At 35.2% G+C, this 17,701-nt stretch overlaps 1 protein-coding gene across 1 annotated transcript; it reads right to left on the reverse strand.

The window, feature by feature from the left end:
• Positions 1 to 787: 787 nt before the first annotated feature.
• LOC130053236 (cartilage intermediate layer protein 1-like) lies at positions 788 to 13,464 on the reverse strand. Its single transcript, XM_056160076.1, has 15 exons — positions 13,170 to 13,464; positions 12,963 to 13,073; positions 12,741 to 12,863; positions 11,881 to 11,928; positions 10,389 to 10,499; positions 10,166 to 10,291; positions 10,001 to 10,018; positions 8,672 to 8,707; positions 5,150 to 5,332; positions 4,295 to 4,609; positions 3,891 to 3,999; positions 3,595 to 3,743; positions 1,745 to 3,477; positions 1,254 to 1,516; positions 788 to 1,178 (listed from the first exon to the last, which is right to left on the reverse strand). The coding sequence occupies exons 1-15, from the start codon at positions 13,228 to 13,230 to the stop codon at positions 944 to 946; spliced, it is 3,621 nt and encodes a 1,206-aa protein (XP_056016051.1). The 5' UTR covers positions 13,231 to 13,464; the 3' UTR covers positions 788 to 943.
• Positions 13,465 to 17,701: the final 4,237 nt, after the last annotated feature.

A 17,701-nucleotide genomic window follows, 5' to 3' on the forward strand; every position in this document is an offset into this window, starting at 1 on the left:
TTGAAGTGCAGCCATTTTTGGCCAATAACGTCTCTTGTCCAAAGTTTGTTTTCATATTATCTCAAAATGTTCCAGAACATCAAACAGCATGAGGGCAGCCATTTTTATTTACTTGACAGACAATAACTTACGAGGTTTTTTAACCTTAGGATAGCTCATAGGCTGTCGTAAGGTTACGGTGATATTTTAACGTAACTTAAGTTAAAAAAATAAATACCGTACCTTAAGGTTATGACTAAATCTTGAACTTAGGAAGTTTAGTAAAAAAAAAAACATATATTTCTTAGAAAAGATCAAAATATCTGAGAAATGAAAATACGATTGGACAAAACAGTATATGCATTTAGTACATTGAAAACTGTAAGTGATTTTAATTTCGCGGTGCTAAAAGTTCGCGGTTTTTCATATTGGTCTAATTGTGGTGGTTTTATTTTCGCGGAATTCAAATTTCATGAATAACACAAAACATAGTGTGTCACACTTGCAAAATGATTGTGGTTGTTTTAATTTCTCGGGAAAAAAATCCTCGGCCACGAAGATAGCGAAATTAAAACCACCGTAATAATTTCCAAATTTACAGTATATATTGCAAGATATATGCATGATACATGTGGATTCTCAGTCGAAACAGGTAAATTTTGAATAATCTTGTCGTATATCTTATGCATGATGTGGAATTCAATCAAAAGTAAATGGCATGCAGTTCATGCTAGTTGCAAGAGTCATTCTGAAAGAATTATAGTATATACCAATTTTACAATTCCCAGATATTAAACAAAGAAATAAGTATATGAAAAGATCACAAGGTTTTAATTATGATATTAACATCTTCAAATTTCGAACCACTATTGTATACCTAGTGAAACTGTTCATGTATTATATAGACATATACTAAATAATGCTTATGATTGCAAGTAATTGATAGTCAGGAAATGTGTTCCGTCTACTGGCATTCAAATGTTGCTGCAGACGTTTCTTTTGTGGTTTTCATTGTATTGCTTATGGGGTCTGTATCCCTTCCAGATAAGCAGAAATTTCTTATTGTCTCTGTTGCACCGTTTCCTATATACACTCCAGTTATTGGACCGTAGTTGTCATTCGGCAGGGGGGAAAAAGAAAACCCCGGATTGGATGGTTTGTTTGGTCTGAAGTTTCCTCTGATACCAAATTCAGGATTTCTGAAAAATTAGGGACAAATTGGTAAATATATATTCAATCTCCATTTCAACAACAATGAATGAAAAACTACGCACATCTTCAAAATGCAGCGAGATGCGGTGTACATCAAATTCACTTTGACGAAAGTTGGCACGTTGTGAACTATAGTAGGGCCATCCCGCACCTCTCCTGGACACCTGAACTCCACGCATGCAGCTCTCGTGCTGTAGTCTATATTGGATGATACTAGGTCCGGAATTGGACCAACATTACCAGAGCCATAAATGTTAGTATCTCTACTATCATTTTGGTAACTTCTTGCCATGATCCTTACATTTCGCAGAAGGGGATTGGAACCCTAAATCAAAGAGGAAAGATAACGATTTAGTCAGATTTCGAAAATATAAAGTCTGATACTCACTGTACTGTATACATTCTGTTTAATTATATGCACATTTAGTCTTTATTAATCATTCATAACGCTTTTCAGAGACCGATTAGAAGTAAAGTAAATCATAGACATACAAAAGTGAATATATGTTTATTTAATGCACAAGGACGCATTATACCATTGTAGATTGCTTACGAGAACTCTAACTTTGATGAAACAAGCTCGTCTAGTGATTTTGTCTTTTTCTGCTGGATACCAAGATAGTTTATCATCAACAATGTCTTTACTTATCGTCAGATGGTAGTCTGGTGGTTTTACGAGTGGTGCGAATTGGAAATGGAAGTCATCTTTGCCGTCCCGCCACTCGCACTGTGATTTTTTCTTATATACAAATACTGGTCCAAATTTTGTCGTATTGACATCGTATCCCCAATCTCGTGCATGAAATCGAACAATTAAGGAATTGTTGGTATTACTATAATTGAATCCAAATGGCAAGGAATGACTGCTAGACGCAACTAAATCGATTGGGTCTATACTTTGTTTTGCGTGGATGAAGACGTCTTGTCGGCAGAACACTTTCAGACAGGCAACGCCGTCTTTATTGACAGTGTACGAGTAGGAACCAGAGTACTTTTTAGCGGATTGGTCCCATGTGTATGCCACTACAGTTGCCCCTGATGAAATCGGTCGGTTAAACAAAGTATCTTCATAAACTTTCACACGTACGACGCATGCATCTCTCCTTGTCTGTGTGTCTCGATACGTGACTTGCGTGTAGTAGTACAGAGGTGGACTATCACAATTATGTCGATTTCTGCGTTCGATGCGTGTTTTGGTTACAGTTTCCAATATATTTATTGCATTCACCCGCGGAAATACGCCGATAAGGATCGGTGAAGCTTGAAGAAGCTTTCGCTTTCCACTTGATACACTGTTCTTGAATTTGAACTGTTCCTGTTTTACCCATCTCCCTGTTGTATGATCTAAATACCACGAGTATAAATCAGGGTTGCCGTCTTTATCTAGAGTTACATTAAATAAAGATGCGTCCATTTCTACTGTAATTGGTGCATTTACAAACAGCTCATTCCCCCTATCATCTTCTACTTTAAGATCAAACATTCCATACGTATCTAAAGGAGTGTCGACACCGTGGTCATCAATATAGCTAACACTTCCATACGCTGATTGAAGGTCTTCTAACCTTCGGGGATCCATAAAATGTATACTCGCGTTCGCATGTCCGCGAAATGGTGAACCATCTGAGGTTATTATTGAATTTCCTGGTAAAGAGAGTTGTAGTGCTGGTGGGGCACTTTCTACCGATCCCAATGAAACGGACATCTCCTTTCCTGTGTCAAAGCGAATAGGTTTCGGCTTTAAAGGAACAATAATATTTACTTGTGTATTTTCATCTTCTGCTATTTCAATAGTTTTTATTGTATCCATAAACTTTCGATCGCGATCGTTTTTCAGTTCAACAACAATACTTGTGGAGTTGGAATCGACACGTATGTTAAAAAACCCGGTGGAGCTTGTGACACCCACAAGTTTGTCATTAATATATAGTTCTCCGAGATTGAACGGAATTTCTTGTCCACCTTTTATACCATATGCGGTTCCTGATACTTGTGTCAGCGTCACACATTTATTGCACTTGCAAGAGGAAATTATATTTATCGGATATGTGAACCCTTGGCATTGAATGTCAACAGCTTCGGTGCTCTTTGAAACACAGCAGTGCCTCTCCCAGGGATCTCTACATGTCTCTGTATTTAGCATGCTTCTTGTCAAACAAATACCCCTTCGACATTGCCCAACATTAAGAGTAGCATTTTGTTTGCCATTGTCGTTGAAATAGCAACCGCTCGGTAAATCTATATATTTTTCTTCCACATGCCCTTGGCAAGTATCGTCACAATTTTCTAGATACAAAAGTAAAATTGAATACAAGTTACAAGAAATACAACATATACATATCTTTTTCGTAATCAAGTTGCCATTATTTTCAATTTCATTTTATAAGTCCATGATAGAATTACCTTCAACCGTAAGCTTTGCCGGTTTTGATATGACAGAACCAGCTAGAGTCTGAGTACGGCATGTATAAAGACCTGCATGACCTGATTGTAGATTTTCCAAATGTAGGTGTCCATCCTCTCCTCCGGGTATTTCAACATTGTCTTTAAACCTTTATTGAACATTTTAAATCAAAGGAGAGTTTAATTTCAAACTATGAAATAAACAAAATCCATTGAAATATTTTAACGAAGAATATGTCCCTTCCTATATGTTGCCTTCTTAGAAAATATTATCAATAACTTAAAAACAAACCTACCAAACGTATTTCGAAGGATTCGGACGACCAATGGCTTCACAACAAAGCATCACATTTTGACTTTTCATTCTAACTTTACCTTCAGGATTCGTCTTTATTTTTGGTGACACTATAACGATTTTGAAATTAAGTATTTCATTAGCTGCTTCAATACAAATAAATCACATGTATAGCAAATAAACACCCAGGGGCGACCAATATTATCTCTCTTTGACTTATGACAATCTAGCTGTTTCATTCATTAGTATTTCTAGAGGGAATGTAACAAAGTGAGTTATTGGAGCATAGTGTTACCATGATGTGCTACAACCGACGTCGTAAAATAGAACTATCACTACATATATCATGTTTTGGATTCAAATCTCATTATTTTTTCAAAACACTTATGCCAGATGTTTGCATACCAAGTGTTTGCAAATTCCCATCACACTGCCAGTGAGTGTCATTCATCATGTAAACGTCACACGTATTCTCGCTATAGCCATTGTGTTTAAACACAAGTCTTTCTCCTATCAGACAATTTCCATCGCCGGAAAATTCCCCAAATGCATTCGTAGTGGAAAATGGCTCCCACTGTTTGGAGCTTAGGAACACCTCCACACCGCTGATAGGATGGTTGTTTTCATCCTTAACGAAACCGAAAACAGCGGATTCGGCACATTTACAAGTGCTGCAATCGTCTGATAGTTTTCCTCCCCACGGACATCTTCTGTTGCAATCTGTTATGTAATAAAGTTGTTTTTCATTATTCCCACAATGACTTGGAATTCATGAAAAGCATAGTTAGTGTGTATCGCTCTTAGTGTAATTTAAACATAATTTGATATAGGTATATAGCTACTATTTATAAAAAGTTCCAATGTATAACAGTTGGTTGGAAGTTGTCTTCATATGAAGATATATGTTGAAAGCATTATAGATAATGAATCATAATTATTATATCGTATTATAGAAAACGATTTGCAAATAGTTCAACATAACAAACACACTAAATTGGACAGGTGAATGCAAGGTGAAGATAACGAACAGTGGTCAATCTCATAACTCCTACAAGCAATACAAAATAGATAGTTAGGCAAACACGGACCCCTGGACACACCAGAGTTGGGATCAGGTGCCTAGGAGGAGTAAGCATTCCCTGTTGACCGGTCACACCCGCCGTGAGCCCTATATCCTGATAAGGTAAACGGAGTTATCCGCAGTCAAAATCAGTGTGCCAAGAATGGGTTGAAATAGCTCAACATAACAGACACACTAACTTGGACAGGTGAATGGGTTGCAGGATTCACTTTCCTGGACTGTACCAACACAATCGCGGCCGCCGTTCTGAGGAGGAGGATTCACGCAGTATCTCTGTCTTGTCCTGGTCCCGCCATTGCATGTCGCGCTACAATCGGACCACGTGTCCCAAAGTGTCCACCCTCCATCAATAGGATTTGTGGCTTGAGAAAATAAAAATAAATGAAGGAGATTGTTTGCTTATTATTGTCTTAACGTTTTTTTTTTAAATGAAATAAAAACTAAATTGGTTTTTTGTTTAGGTTAAATGAATACAATTTACGTTATGACATATAATTAATTCCATTGATTTTTCAATGAAGTCCCAAAACAATGGGGGGAATTTGTATGGAGTTACATAGGGAGGGGTAATATAGTTCAACGTTTCAACATCAAAGAAAATGCACAGGTTTCATATTTATAGGGCTTTTATATTTGCAGTTATTACAAATAAAAGAAGCCATATATATATCAAGACTGGCGAACATTAAGTAGCAAGAAATGTACCATACAGCAGTCGTGATGTTCATCTGTTACAATCAAAACAATTGACGTCACAATGCAATGCACAGGTGCTAAATCAGCGTGGATTGAAAAGATCGAAGCTTATCGTCGCGCACGGGTGGGAAGATTTTCAGAACGGACTATTTGAAAACATTGATTGAAATTCCAATTTCTAAGTTGATTTTCAATCCACTTAGATTTACTCTCATTCTATTGATGAATTATAATGTTAAACATTTGGCAAAACGTATTCAAAACGAAAGTATGAGGTTTATAAGAGATTAAGACCACGAGGAACATAATTATTACTTCAAATTTATAATCCATTAAGCTCATCACAGAACAATGAACGGTTAATTGGCCCGCGAAAACTTCAGTTCCTGATTTCAATCAACAGGTAACGTCCACGTCTGACGCAAAATATCTATGCAAGATCAACTTCTTAGGTCACCGGAGTAAAATCAGGTGACCTATTGCAATTGTTTGTCGTCAGTCGTCGTCCGTCATGCGACGTGCGTCGATATAACATTTTTAACTTCTTATTGATAACTACCTGTCCAATTCTTTTCATATTTGGCATGACGCATCTTTGGGACAAGGGGGACATAAATTGTAAATTTCAGGACTCCATCACCCTTGGGGCCTTAGAAGCGGGGCATAAACTGCCGAAAATTGACAAATTTTCAAAAATCTTCTTCTCAAGACATGTAAGAAAAACTAAATACATAGTGATGTACAGCAGGAAGGCCTCTATGAAAATTGTAAATTTCATGATCCCCGAGGTAGGGGTTTGACCCCAGGGATGGGCCAGACTTGGTATATAGTTTTATGTGTAAAACACTTCAATAACATGTTCTTTAGTGCTATTGATACTAAATTGAAAGTAAATATATATTTAGATAGAACAGGTAGTCCTTTACAAAAATTGCAAATTTGATGATCCTAAGGGTAGGGGTTATGGTATCAGGGTGGGGGCCAAAATGGCCAGTTATTAAATGCGTGAACAATAGACATTTTTAACTTCTTTGAGAACTATTATTCCAATTTGTTTGAAATTTGGTATGAGACATTTTTGGAACAAGGGGAACATTAATTGTAAATGTCAGGATTCCTGCAACCCTGGGGCCTTAAGGGCGTGGAAAAAAACTGCTCCAAAATGACCAATTGTCAAAAATCTTCTTCTCAAGAACCATACATATGTAAGATAAACTAAATGAATAGTAATGTAGAACAGGAAGGCCTCTACCAAAAATTGTAAATTTTATGATCCCCGGGGTAGGGTTCTGACCCCAGGATGGGGCCAAACTTGGTATATAGTGCTAAATGGATAGAGCAGGTAGTCGTTTACCAAAATTGTAAATTTGATTTTCTCCAGAGTAAGGGTTCTAACCCCAGGATGGGACCAAACTCAGTATATAGTATGTGTATGTAAGTTTGCTGATACTGTATAAAATCTAAATGCATACTTAGGGATAGCAGAAAATGATGTACAAAAATGGTGAATTTCATAACCCAGGGTATGACTTTAGGATTAGTCATATGCTTGATGTTTTAATGTCAATACACCTATTATTTAAAGCCTTTCATCAGTGTATGCACTTTTGAGGGCAGTGAGGTTTTAAGAACACATCTTGTTTATACTGTTGCTGAACATTATAATTTAGCTTCGATACTCAGAACAGAAATTTTGTTCTAGATTTAATTGCCCATGGAAGTAGTGATACTTTTCACTAGTACTCAGGTGACCGATAAGGCCTGTGGGCCTCTTGCTAACATTCAATTTAATAACATGTGTGATCCGTATACCCATTAAAGTATATTTGTACGGTTAACGTTTTAAATAAATGCTGTATGTGTATATGGAACTCAATTTACGCATATCATTTTACGCATACTACATAAAAAGTCAATTGCAATTACTAGTAGCACTTTCATCGTTATAAAGAAGACTGCGTTAGATTATATCTGTGTAAAGAGCCGATCCAAAATCCAAAATAGATTTTGGATCGGCTCTTTGGACGAATAAGGCATGTCCTAATTCGCTCCACTTTTAACATTGATTGGCAAGCCTAAAGACCAAAAACTTGTAGTCTGCGTTGTAAATACGTTTGTAGATTAGTGTAGTTGTAGTGTTAGATGTATTTATATGTAGTTTTTGTTATTATGCTCTGTTGATATTGACCACATTATGTAATTGTTTTCGTTTGTCCCGAAGAAGGGACGGGTCGTCCCGAAAATTTGACAATCTCGTTGTTCGTGTCGTTGGTCATTTTAGTGTTTTGTATAATTTTTTGTATTTGACCTTGTATCTATGTTGTGGATCCGACACTTTGAGGTATCGGGTGTTGTTGGAACTTTAGTGCTTATATATATATATATATATATATATATATATATATATATAATATAAACATTAAATTAAAAGAAAATAAACCCCACAAAATTCAATTTCAACGCAAGCGCTTTCATTTTAAAAGCCCCTCAGTCCGTGCTGAAAAATGTTTCCACTCGTGCGCGGCGATAAGCTTAGCTCTTTTTTCCGTCCGCCCATTGCAATGTGACTTGAAATGTTTTGACTGTAACAGATGAACATCACGAATGCTGTATATTTCATTTCTTGCAACTTTATATTCGCCGGTATTATCCAATGATATAAAATTTCGAGACTTAGAGTGAAATTCAAATCGTTGATATAACGTACTACATGTAGTGTTGCTAGTGTATATTTCCAGCATTGAAAATTCAAAATTTACAGTTCATGAAAGATGCCAATTTTGATATCATAATTACATGTAACTGAAAGTCGATTTCTCAAAATTTTATCAAAAAGAATTCGCAGTAGTATTCTATCAACTGATATAAAATATGTGTCTTGTAGACTTTTAAAACATGTTCACACCCAGAAGAAATAATTGCCTGTTTTTTAAACATTCTGCCAAATCAACATCCGTTACATTATGAGCTTAATTTTTAGAATTGAAATAAATAATGATTCATACCTATTGGTTCTGTAACGTACCCGTGTGTTGTTGATGCTGGAAAATACGGAAAGAAGACTATTCCTAGGAGAGTATAGGGTGCATTATACCACATAGGTCATCATCATTAAGATGTGACTTAAGATGCACGTTCTTAATAGAATATGATAATTAGAATTTCAAAGAGTACTCGACTATCACTCGGTTATACTGATCATCGACTAGATTTTTCATAGTTGAGTACTCGATAAAAATAACTTTTTAATCATGTTCATAATTGCTAAATGTGTTTTGTGAGAATCGTGTAAGGGTAATGTCAAACCGATTGTACATACATTGGAAATACCTTATAAATATATTTACTTGTTTCTTGTTATGCCTAAGTGCTTTTTGATTGTTACATGTACAACATTTCATTATCAAAATGAAAATTTTCGTTTATCTACTTCTCCGTCACGAGTCAGTGATTCTGTTGGAACTAGATCTCAGATAGATTAATCATAACACGTCCTCGTGTATAATGCACATCCTCAAAGTTGGGTCAATTTCCTTGGACAAAATGCACGGAGCACGCCCAAACTGTTCGCCAAAGAAAGCATGCCCTATGTTTATTTCACATAATAAAAATACTGAAATTTAATTGTTTTAAATTTACATTCACTAAATCTTTTCTCTTGTATTTCTTTTGAAATTGACCTTGCTTTCATCATGCAATAAATATATAATTGCTGCAAACTAATTCGATCCAGTTTTCTAGTACCACCTGTCTGCAATATCATTACCAAATATGGAGTGACATCAATGTCAAAGGGTGCATTGGCTGTTCCATTTAACTAACAAATGGGTCAACCATATGATATTTTAGATCTTATTTCTAGTTTTTATTTTTGGATAATACATACGCGGGTTTTGCTTTTTTTCTGCAATGCTAGCTACATTCATCACTCGATGAAACAGCAAAGAAAGCATTTTTTTGGTTTAATTCTTAAATAATAAATTAGAATGAATTTCTGTCTTACATTGCATGTTGATGTACCTTTCATGTTAGCGTACTTGAATATAGATAAACACAAATTTGTCGTAATATTGTATCATATCGTTTTGGTCATTTGCAATTGATACGATGTCTTTGATGCAATTGAATATATTTCTAAACGACTATTAAGAAAAACAATCAATATCAGCAGCCTTTCATCCCGTGAACTTCGCTATATTTGTACCCTACCGGTGTGTTGTTTTTTTAACGAGTACTCAACTATCGCTCGACTAAAGCCTCCGAATATTCCTCTAGGTTATCCGAGTAAAAGTGACATCCCTGATAATAATCATCAAATGATATGTAATACTTACGAGGAGTCGTTGTTTTTACTGCAATATTAGAACATCAATCAAATTCAAACGCTTAATTAAATATTTCTTTTTATAAACTTTCTAAGGTATTTATCAATCCCATTTTTTATGTTAAGAAACAGTGAATGTGTAATAAAATTATGAGTTCGATTTGTACGGTGTCACCTTCACATAGATTGCAGAATTTTCGACAATTCGTCCTTGCCCAACTTTGATAGCTGGGATCCGTGCATATCTTGGGATCAAGTTTGTGACAATAGGTTATATCATCGACGCAAGTAAGATTGACATCTGCAAACAAATGTAGCTCTTATCATTTAGGTAAATCCGTACATATTATGTAACAAGCTCCCTCCCTACAATATTATCGATACAAAAGAGGACCTACCGCCGCACATTCCACATCTCCTCGGACAGTTATCTCGTGCCCACTCATGGTTTTCCCCAAAACAATACGAGTTGTCAAACCAGTAACAGTCATCCCTCTTATCAACGCATTCTGGGGAAAAAAGATAAAATGTGCTCTATTTCCGTATTATTCAAGGTCACTAATATTAGGCGTCAAAGTAATAACAAAGTATAAGAATTTTTCACACAGATAATATTCCGCAAATACTTTAACGATACTTCACATTTAGTTTCTTTCTGATTCATCATACGACGAATGCATAGTTTATCTTTCCGGCTTTCTGTTGTTTGTCGACACTAATTAAGAACCTATGTAATATAATCTACGTAATGCTTGCAAGATGACTGCAACCCAAACAGTTGCTACGGATATTTAGTCCTAGTTTGTGAACAATTATCATCCATTTTCTTCACCAAGTGTTCAAATTACTTAGTGTTTCTCATCTAGATCTACAGCAGTTTTGCATTAGACATACCTATCATTTTCTCCGTGTGTATAGCTGCAACAGTTTCACAATAAACAAACATATATCTCTTTATATCTATATACTAGTACATATATAGAACTCTCTCTCTCTCTCTCTCTCTCTCTCTCTCTCTCTCTCTCTCTATATATATATATATATATATATATATATATATATATATATATATATATAAAATTGAATCTCTGAATAGTAAAGGTATGCAAAATAATTAAAGAAGATAATGTGAAAACTTCCTGTATTGATATCAAAATATTGTCTGATTGAGTGTATCTTGTTTAACGATTTTTCACTCATATTAAGATATCACAAAGACCGGTGAAGGGCATCACATTTAGGTCTTTAGTCCATGCTTTCGGCCATTCCACACCTACTGTGATACAGACATCCGTTTTTGAGGTCATCTCATAGGACCCGTGACATTCACACCTGACGCCGAGCGTTTGGCGATGGAACTGTCACTGTCTGGGGTTTTTTATATAGGGCTGTTGCAGTAGGGATTCGAAAATCAACTTTCCACATGCAGCTAAATCTCAAACTAGGAATCAAGCAATTTCTAAAGATCTTAATGAAAGGTGAAGACAACGAACAGTGATCAATTTTATAGCTTCTATAAGCAATACAAATTAGAAAGTTGGGCAAACACGGACCACTGGATGTAACTGAGGTGGAATCAGGTGCCTAGGAGGAGTAAGCATCCCCTGTCGATCGGTAACACACGTCACGAGTCCTTTATCTTGAGCAGGCAAACGGAGTTATCCGTAATCAAAATCAGTGTGCCAAGAACGGCCTAATAATCAGTGTGAAACACGTCAGGCAGCATTTACCCCGATGAAAGGCTGCATTGGCAAACTAGATCGTTATAATGACCATAGAATTTGCGAAATGTTGACTTTAAACGAGACTGTTAAAACCCTAGCACCATCAACGTGTTTGTCAATAGCCTGTATCATTCAATTGGCATTGACTTGTAATAGGTAGCATTACCTTTTGTTGGAGGAAGAGATGGTTCAGTTGTAGGTAGCCATGGATTTTCTACAAAATTAGAAAATAATAAACGATTCATGTTGAAAGACCAGAAATAGTCGCCTATACGCCGGTTTCGAGATACGTCCGAGTTATATCCCTTTTGTAAACTACCGTACGTAGCAAGGCGCAAAATAACTTGAGTACACGCGGGAGTGGGACAAAAATTCATCACTGAATAAGTGAATGTGCTCAGTAAGTTTAGCATTCGCAGCCCCATCACCTGATGTCGACTGATACACAAACTAAGTAACTTAGAATTATTATTATATCACGTTATTTCTTTGCAGCTTCCTGTCATATCTACGATTTTACATGAAAATATAGCAATGTATTCATGTACCAACTTTAGTAAAATATTTCTGTTGCTAGTATCTAATATTTCTCTCATAATAAATATGAATATCCAAATAAAAATCTTTTTTGATCATTTTATCATCTTTCTCACTGACTGTAAGATCCACTGTGCCCCACTTAAGCCTTCAAAGTTCCACTAAATGTACCCCCTACACAGGAGAGCTCTAATCTTCAAACTGGCGTATTCAACGATGCTAAGTAAATAAACCCTTCAATGAAGAAACATAAAAACAAACTCCCTCAAACAAAATCATCTATCGCAGCTTTCAATTATTTATTGCTTGTACATGAAAGGTGAAGAGAGGATTTTTCATTTCCTTAAAATCCACTAATTATTTATAGTTTTAACGACCGATAGGAAAACCTAAAATATTTCTTATTGGTATAAGTAGGTACATAATATGTAAGTACATTTACAGACAAATTTATTCAATGATATTTGAAGGATGGTGAAACAAACATACGGTCACATAGATTGCAAGACTGTCTGCAATTCTTTCTAGTCCATCCGATATATTCTGGTGTTGTGCAAAGGTTTGGAATATCAGCGCACGTACTGACGGTGTCTCTGCATTCATCACGAATATCTGTGTGAAAACAAAATATAATGTCGAATTTTGCTATGAAAAGTTACGTTTTATCTGGAGTTTATTCTTTTTAAGTCCGATAAGAAGAAACATAAATACTTTTACAGATCCCACAGGTTTCTTCACAATTTTCCTGCATCCATGCCTGTTCCTCTCCAAAACAGTTTCTGGTATCCAAAACCAAGCAATTTTCATAATTGTCTCGGCATTCTTCACAAACAGACAAAGTCGTATTACCCTGGGAACATGCATATCTTTATACAATCATACCGACATTACAAGAAAGACACATAATACATTAAATACCTTTGGAGCTCGATACACCACGCAAACGAACTAAAATAAAAAGTAGATATAGGGTCTTCATTTTTCAGGTTTTAAACACATCATCACTGCATTACTAATTTATCTGAAATGGAACCCAGATTACGTACGGGGTGTACACTATCCTTGTTATCTTAAGGCATCAAGGTTAAGGGTATCATTGGATATGTTCTATACGTGTATTTTAAAGACGTTAAATAACAGCATTAAGACAGTCAGGGTTGATAAAGCACTACTGAACAATAAAAATGTTCCTTATTAACATATTGATAGATAGGTAACATAAAGTAATTCATTATGTAGGTGTAACCACTTCGCCCAGGGTGGGAACTCACAACTTCATGATAGTGTTTCAACAGACATTTTTAGTGTCCAAGTACTTAAAATATTCTGTTCGGTGATTATGGAATTTTCTGCTTACTATCGACAAGACCACTGAGAAAAGAAATAGAGTCCATGTTTCCCAACTCGTTACTTTGCATTCCTTATAGGAGATGTGAAGTTGATCGCTGTTCGTTATCTTCACCTTTTATTTGATTAAGCAAAAGAATTGTAGGTGATGCACACTACACTGAGGTATGTTTATAGAGCATATATATTCAAATTAACTCTTAATTGAACAAATCTGCCTTCTGTGAAGAAATATCGAATATAAGATAAAGAATGACTCATTCATTAAATATGGAGATCTTCTTCCGCACCGCACCAGGCCAAAGTTCAATTCTTGACCCGCGAAACCAAGGATGGCACATTGCATCATCAAACTATACACGATAAGCGTTGGCACTAGCTTCTAACATTGATTTAAAGGTCATATGAAACGATTTCTAACAATGGTGTTTTACTTTAAAAACATAAAGATGGGTATGAATGAAGGTTAAACAGCGTTTAATAGAAAAATATTGTCTTTGGATTGATAAGAAATAAAGCTGTAAACTTGTACATAGAATGAATTTGTTACCCGCTTATTGTTCTTGATTATGTGTGTTTGTGACGTCACAACGACCCATCGATGTAAACTACGCAATGAAAATAATGTAGGCCTACCGTTTTGTTCAACGAAATATCTCACTGCATTTAACGGATATGGACTTCTTTTTGTTTTCTGACGAACTGCCCGAATTTGTGGTTCAACAATATCAGTTTAAACCAGTCAGGAATGATGCACGGCAAGCGAATAACGTTCTTCAACAGAGGATGATATTGAAGAAGTCAACACTACACAGGCACCTGAAGTATGGCCACTACTACCCCCTCCTTCTCTGACTTTTTTATCGGGGATAATTTCTCCTCCAAAATGCATGGATTCCTTGTCTATTCCATGCAAATTTCGATTTATGTAATCCTATCCCACTTTTTGTAAGCTTTAGAGATTGACCTTCTACCGGTAACAATAAAGCCGGTAGAAGGCCAATCTCTAAATCTTACAAAAAGTGGGAAAGTCAAACGACTACGTAAATCGAAATTGGTATGGGTTAGACAAAGAATCCACATATTTTGGAGAAATTATCGTCGCAAAAAAAATCAGAATAGAAGGGGGGGGGAGTAGTTGTCCATACATCATGCATATGCCTGTGGATTTCAAGATCCCATGCCATCAGATACTGAAGTTTAACTATCTATTTTAAAAGATTAGTTCTAGTCTATGAAATAGTTTAAAATCTGTAATGGCAATCCCATTTTCCTTTTTATAAGATAATTGATTGATTGAGATTGAATATTGTTTTACGCCCCTCTCAAGAATATTTCACTCGTATGGAGACGTCACCACTGCCGGTGACGGTATGCAAAATTTAGGCCTATGCTCAGCGCTTATGGTCATTGAGCAGGGAGGAATCTTTATCGTGTCACATCTACTGTGACACGGGACCTCGGTTTTTGCGGTCTCATCCGAAGAACCGCCTCTTTCGAGAAGCAAAGGGGTACTGCTCAAGGACCTATTTTAACCCGGATCCCCACGGGATACGAATAACCACAATATTGAAATTGTGCTAAAATATTCTTGTAAGTGTCCCAATTTAAGTGTAAAATTCACAAATCGTTGTTTTAATGGGCGAAGGGGCATCGTCGGTTACCCACGGGTGCTTCTATTCGATTCTCTCCATCATCATATGAGGGAGCGTGGGTGGACTCAAAACCGTGGTTAGCGACGAGCGACGATGGAGAGGGGGGGTGCTTTTATATTTTTCAATCGTAAAAATTGCTCGTTTATAATTCTATAGCAGGTATTTACTTTCTCACAACATCCCCGCTGTTTAAATATTATTTTAATGAGAAATTTTTTTAATTTTTTTGATAAGCATGTTTAGCAATATCAGTACTGATATAGATCTTAGTAGACCTCTATATGGAATATAAATTATAATTTCTGAATGATACTTAATTCATGATTTTCGTTTTGAATTTCAGAACTAAAGGTTTATTTACAATTTTAATTCAACTGAATTTTACAATTAATAATAAGAAAATAAAAATTACACACTTTTGGGATACTCGTGTCTACAGGTACATGTACATTTTTTTTTTTTGGTTTTTTTTGTGATTACAATGATATCCAACCTTTGTGTAATTTAGTAATACATACCAGTGTCTTCGCTTTAACTATGCGGTTGACTTTAATTTATATTTTGATTTGTCTCAATCTTTGGAGAATATAAAATTATTGGCACAGCGTCTGATTTGAAATTGATCTATTTGTGTCCACAATGTTTGGCTATCGACGGATGTACTGAAGTGCAATGTTCATGGCAACACTGAATCCATCGCGTCGGAGATTTTAAATACTCATATTTTTTCTTCTAAATCTGGTATCCCTTGGGAAGAGGTATATATGCACCCTCTTCTACAACCTAACACATGCACTACAATTAAATGCAGCACACTTTGCATTTTTCAAAGCTATGGAGTTTTAAAATACTTCGTTATATAGGCCTATTCATGTTCCAAGGCCTAGTTGTTTACATCACAGTGGGTCTTTTTGACGTCATCAGCAAGGGAGATCAGCCGCGATCATCAAAAATAATTTTCGTGATCGAGTACATTTGATCAGCTGTTATGACGTTATAATGCATTGAATAAAGAAATTAAAAATGAATTATTGTTTAATGAACCTTGATCAATGAATTTCCATACATAACTCAATTTCTTCAGATATCGTTTCATATGACCTTTAATAAGTCAGTTAAAAACTAAAATATTAATTGCAAACTGGATCCCTTTGTATGCATAAAATTTGATATTTAATAAATGTGACTGTAGTTTGGCAGCTCCTTTGATAATACTTGTGCGGAGGTACAGAAAGTACATGTATTCATCTTTGGAGGTCAAGATTCCTTGAAATGATACATATTTCTGTTGATAAAATTTGATTTATGTAAACCATGACACATGAATGAAAGATGAATCAAATCAAGCTTGTTTTCAAGTAGATATGTTTAACAATTGTATTGCACATGTTGGATATATCAAACATTTCATAAGTGGATCACCCCTGAGTAAAATGAAAAATTATAAATTAAATTATAAAGTCAACAGAAAACTTTGAAAATTTCTTCACCAACAACGCATGAACCAATTAATAGTAATTGACGACCGATTTATCTGTTGATTTGGGGTAGGGGCGTTATATCATGCTTTAATATTATACTTTTGAGATTGTACTTTATATAAGCCAAAAGTGACGTTTCTCTTATTTACATATGCACAAAAATATCATATCCTCATTCTACAATTTCTAGAAGTTGTTGACAATGGTGTATTGTAGATCTACTCACGTTTTACTGGGTTTTTCCATTATGTCATTAACACAGCTGACTGATATCAAAATAACGAAGAAATGTTTCCAATATAAACAATGTAATCGTCATTAAATTACACATATCGGTTTCTGTAAAATGTTTATAACACACGACGTTCTATGTCTATAAAAATCAGTGTACATGTATGTAACGATTTATTGCTGTTTTCTCTGATTTTAAGGATCCACATCCCCCTTAATTTCTGAAGGAAACTCGAATATCTAATAGTTCAACATCTCGGTACACAAATATGCAAATGATGACTTTCCACGATGATGGATTTATTTTACCAGAATTTTTAAATTAAAAAATATATGCTAAAATATATATGAATTTTCATTCATTACTGAATTTACATGTATCAATTATTTTTCAGCGAATCGGGGTCAAAGAAAAATAACCCATTTTTTTTCGCATAGTAAACCCAGGCTAAGGAGATAAAAGTTATCTATCCTAGAACTAAAGTCTTTTTCAATATCTGGTCAGATACCATGGTAGTCATGGTCCAATTTTGGTGTACATAATATTTTTAATTTTGTTACGTCAGACATTAGAAGAACGTGAATTCTTTTATGATATCTGATAATTACTCTCATATATATATATATATATATATATATATATATATATATATATATATCAATAATGCTTAGTATGATAAAATTGTTAAGGAAATACCAGTACTCCCAATTTATTACATCCTTTCATAGACTAATT

Source organism: Ostrea edulis, chromosome 3, assembly GCF_947568905.1.
Source record: "Ostrea edulis chromosome 3, xbOstEdul1.1, whole genome shotgun sequence".
NCBI lineage: Eukaryota > Metazoa > Mollusca > Bivalvia > Ostreida > Ostreidae > Ostrea > Ostrea edulis.

Bases quoted from the DNA above. Each gene is read 5' to 3' on its own strand.
- LOC130053236 (XM_056160076.1), bottom strand. From the start codon at position 13,230: ATGAAGACCCTATATCTACTTTTTATTTTAGTTCGTTTGCGTGGTGTA. The intron at 12,864-12,962 runs GTATTTATGTTT...GTTTTCACACAG, and splicing joins AACCTGTGGGATCTGTAAAA to ATATTCGTGATGAATGCAGA. The intron at 3,478-3,594 runs GTAATTCTATCA...TTTTGTATCTAG, and splicing joins GGCAAAGCTTACGGTTGAAG to AAAATTGTGACGATACTTGC.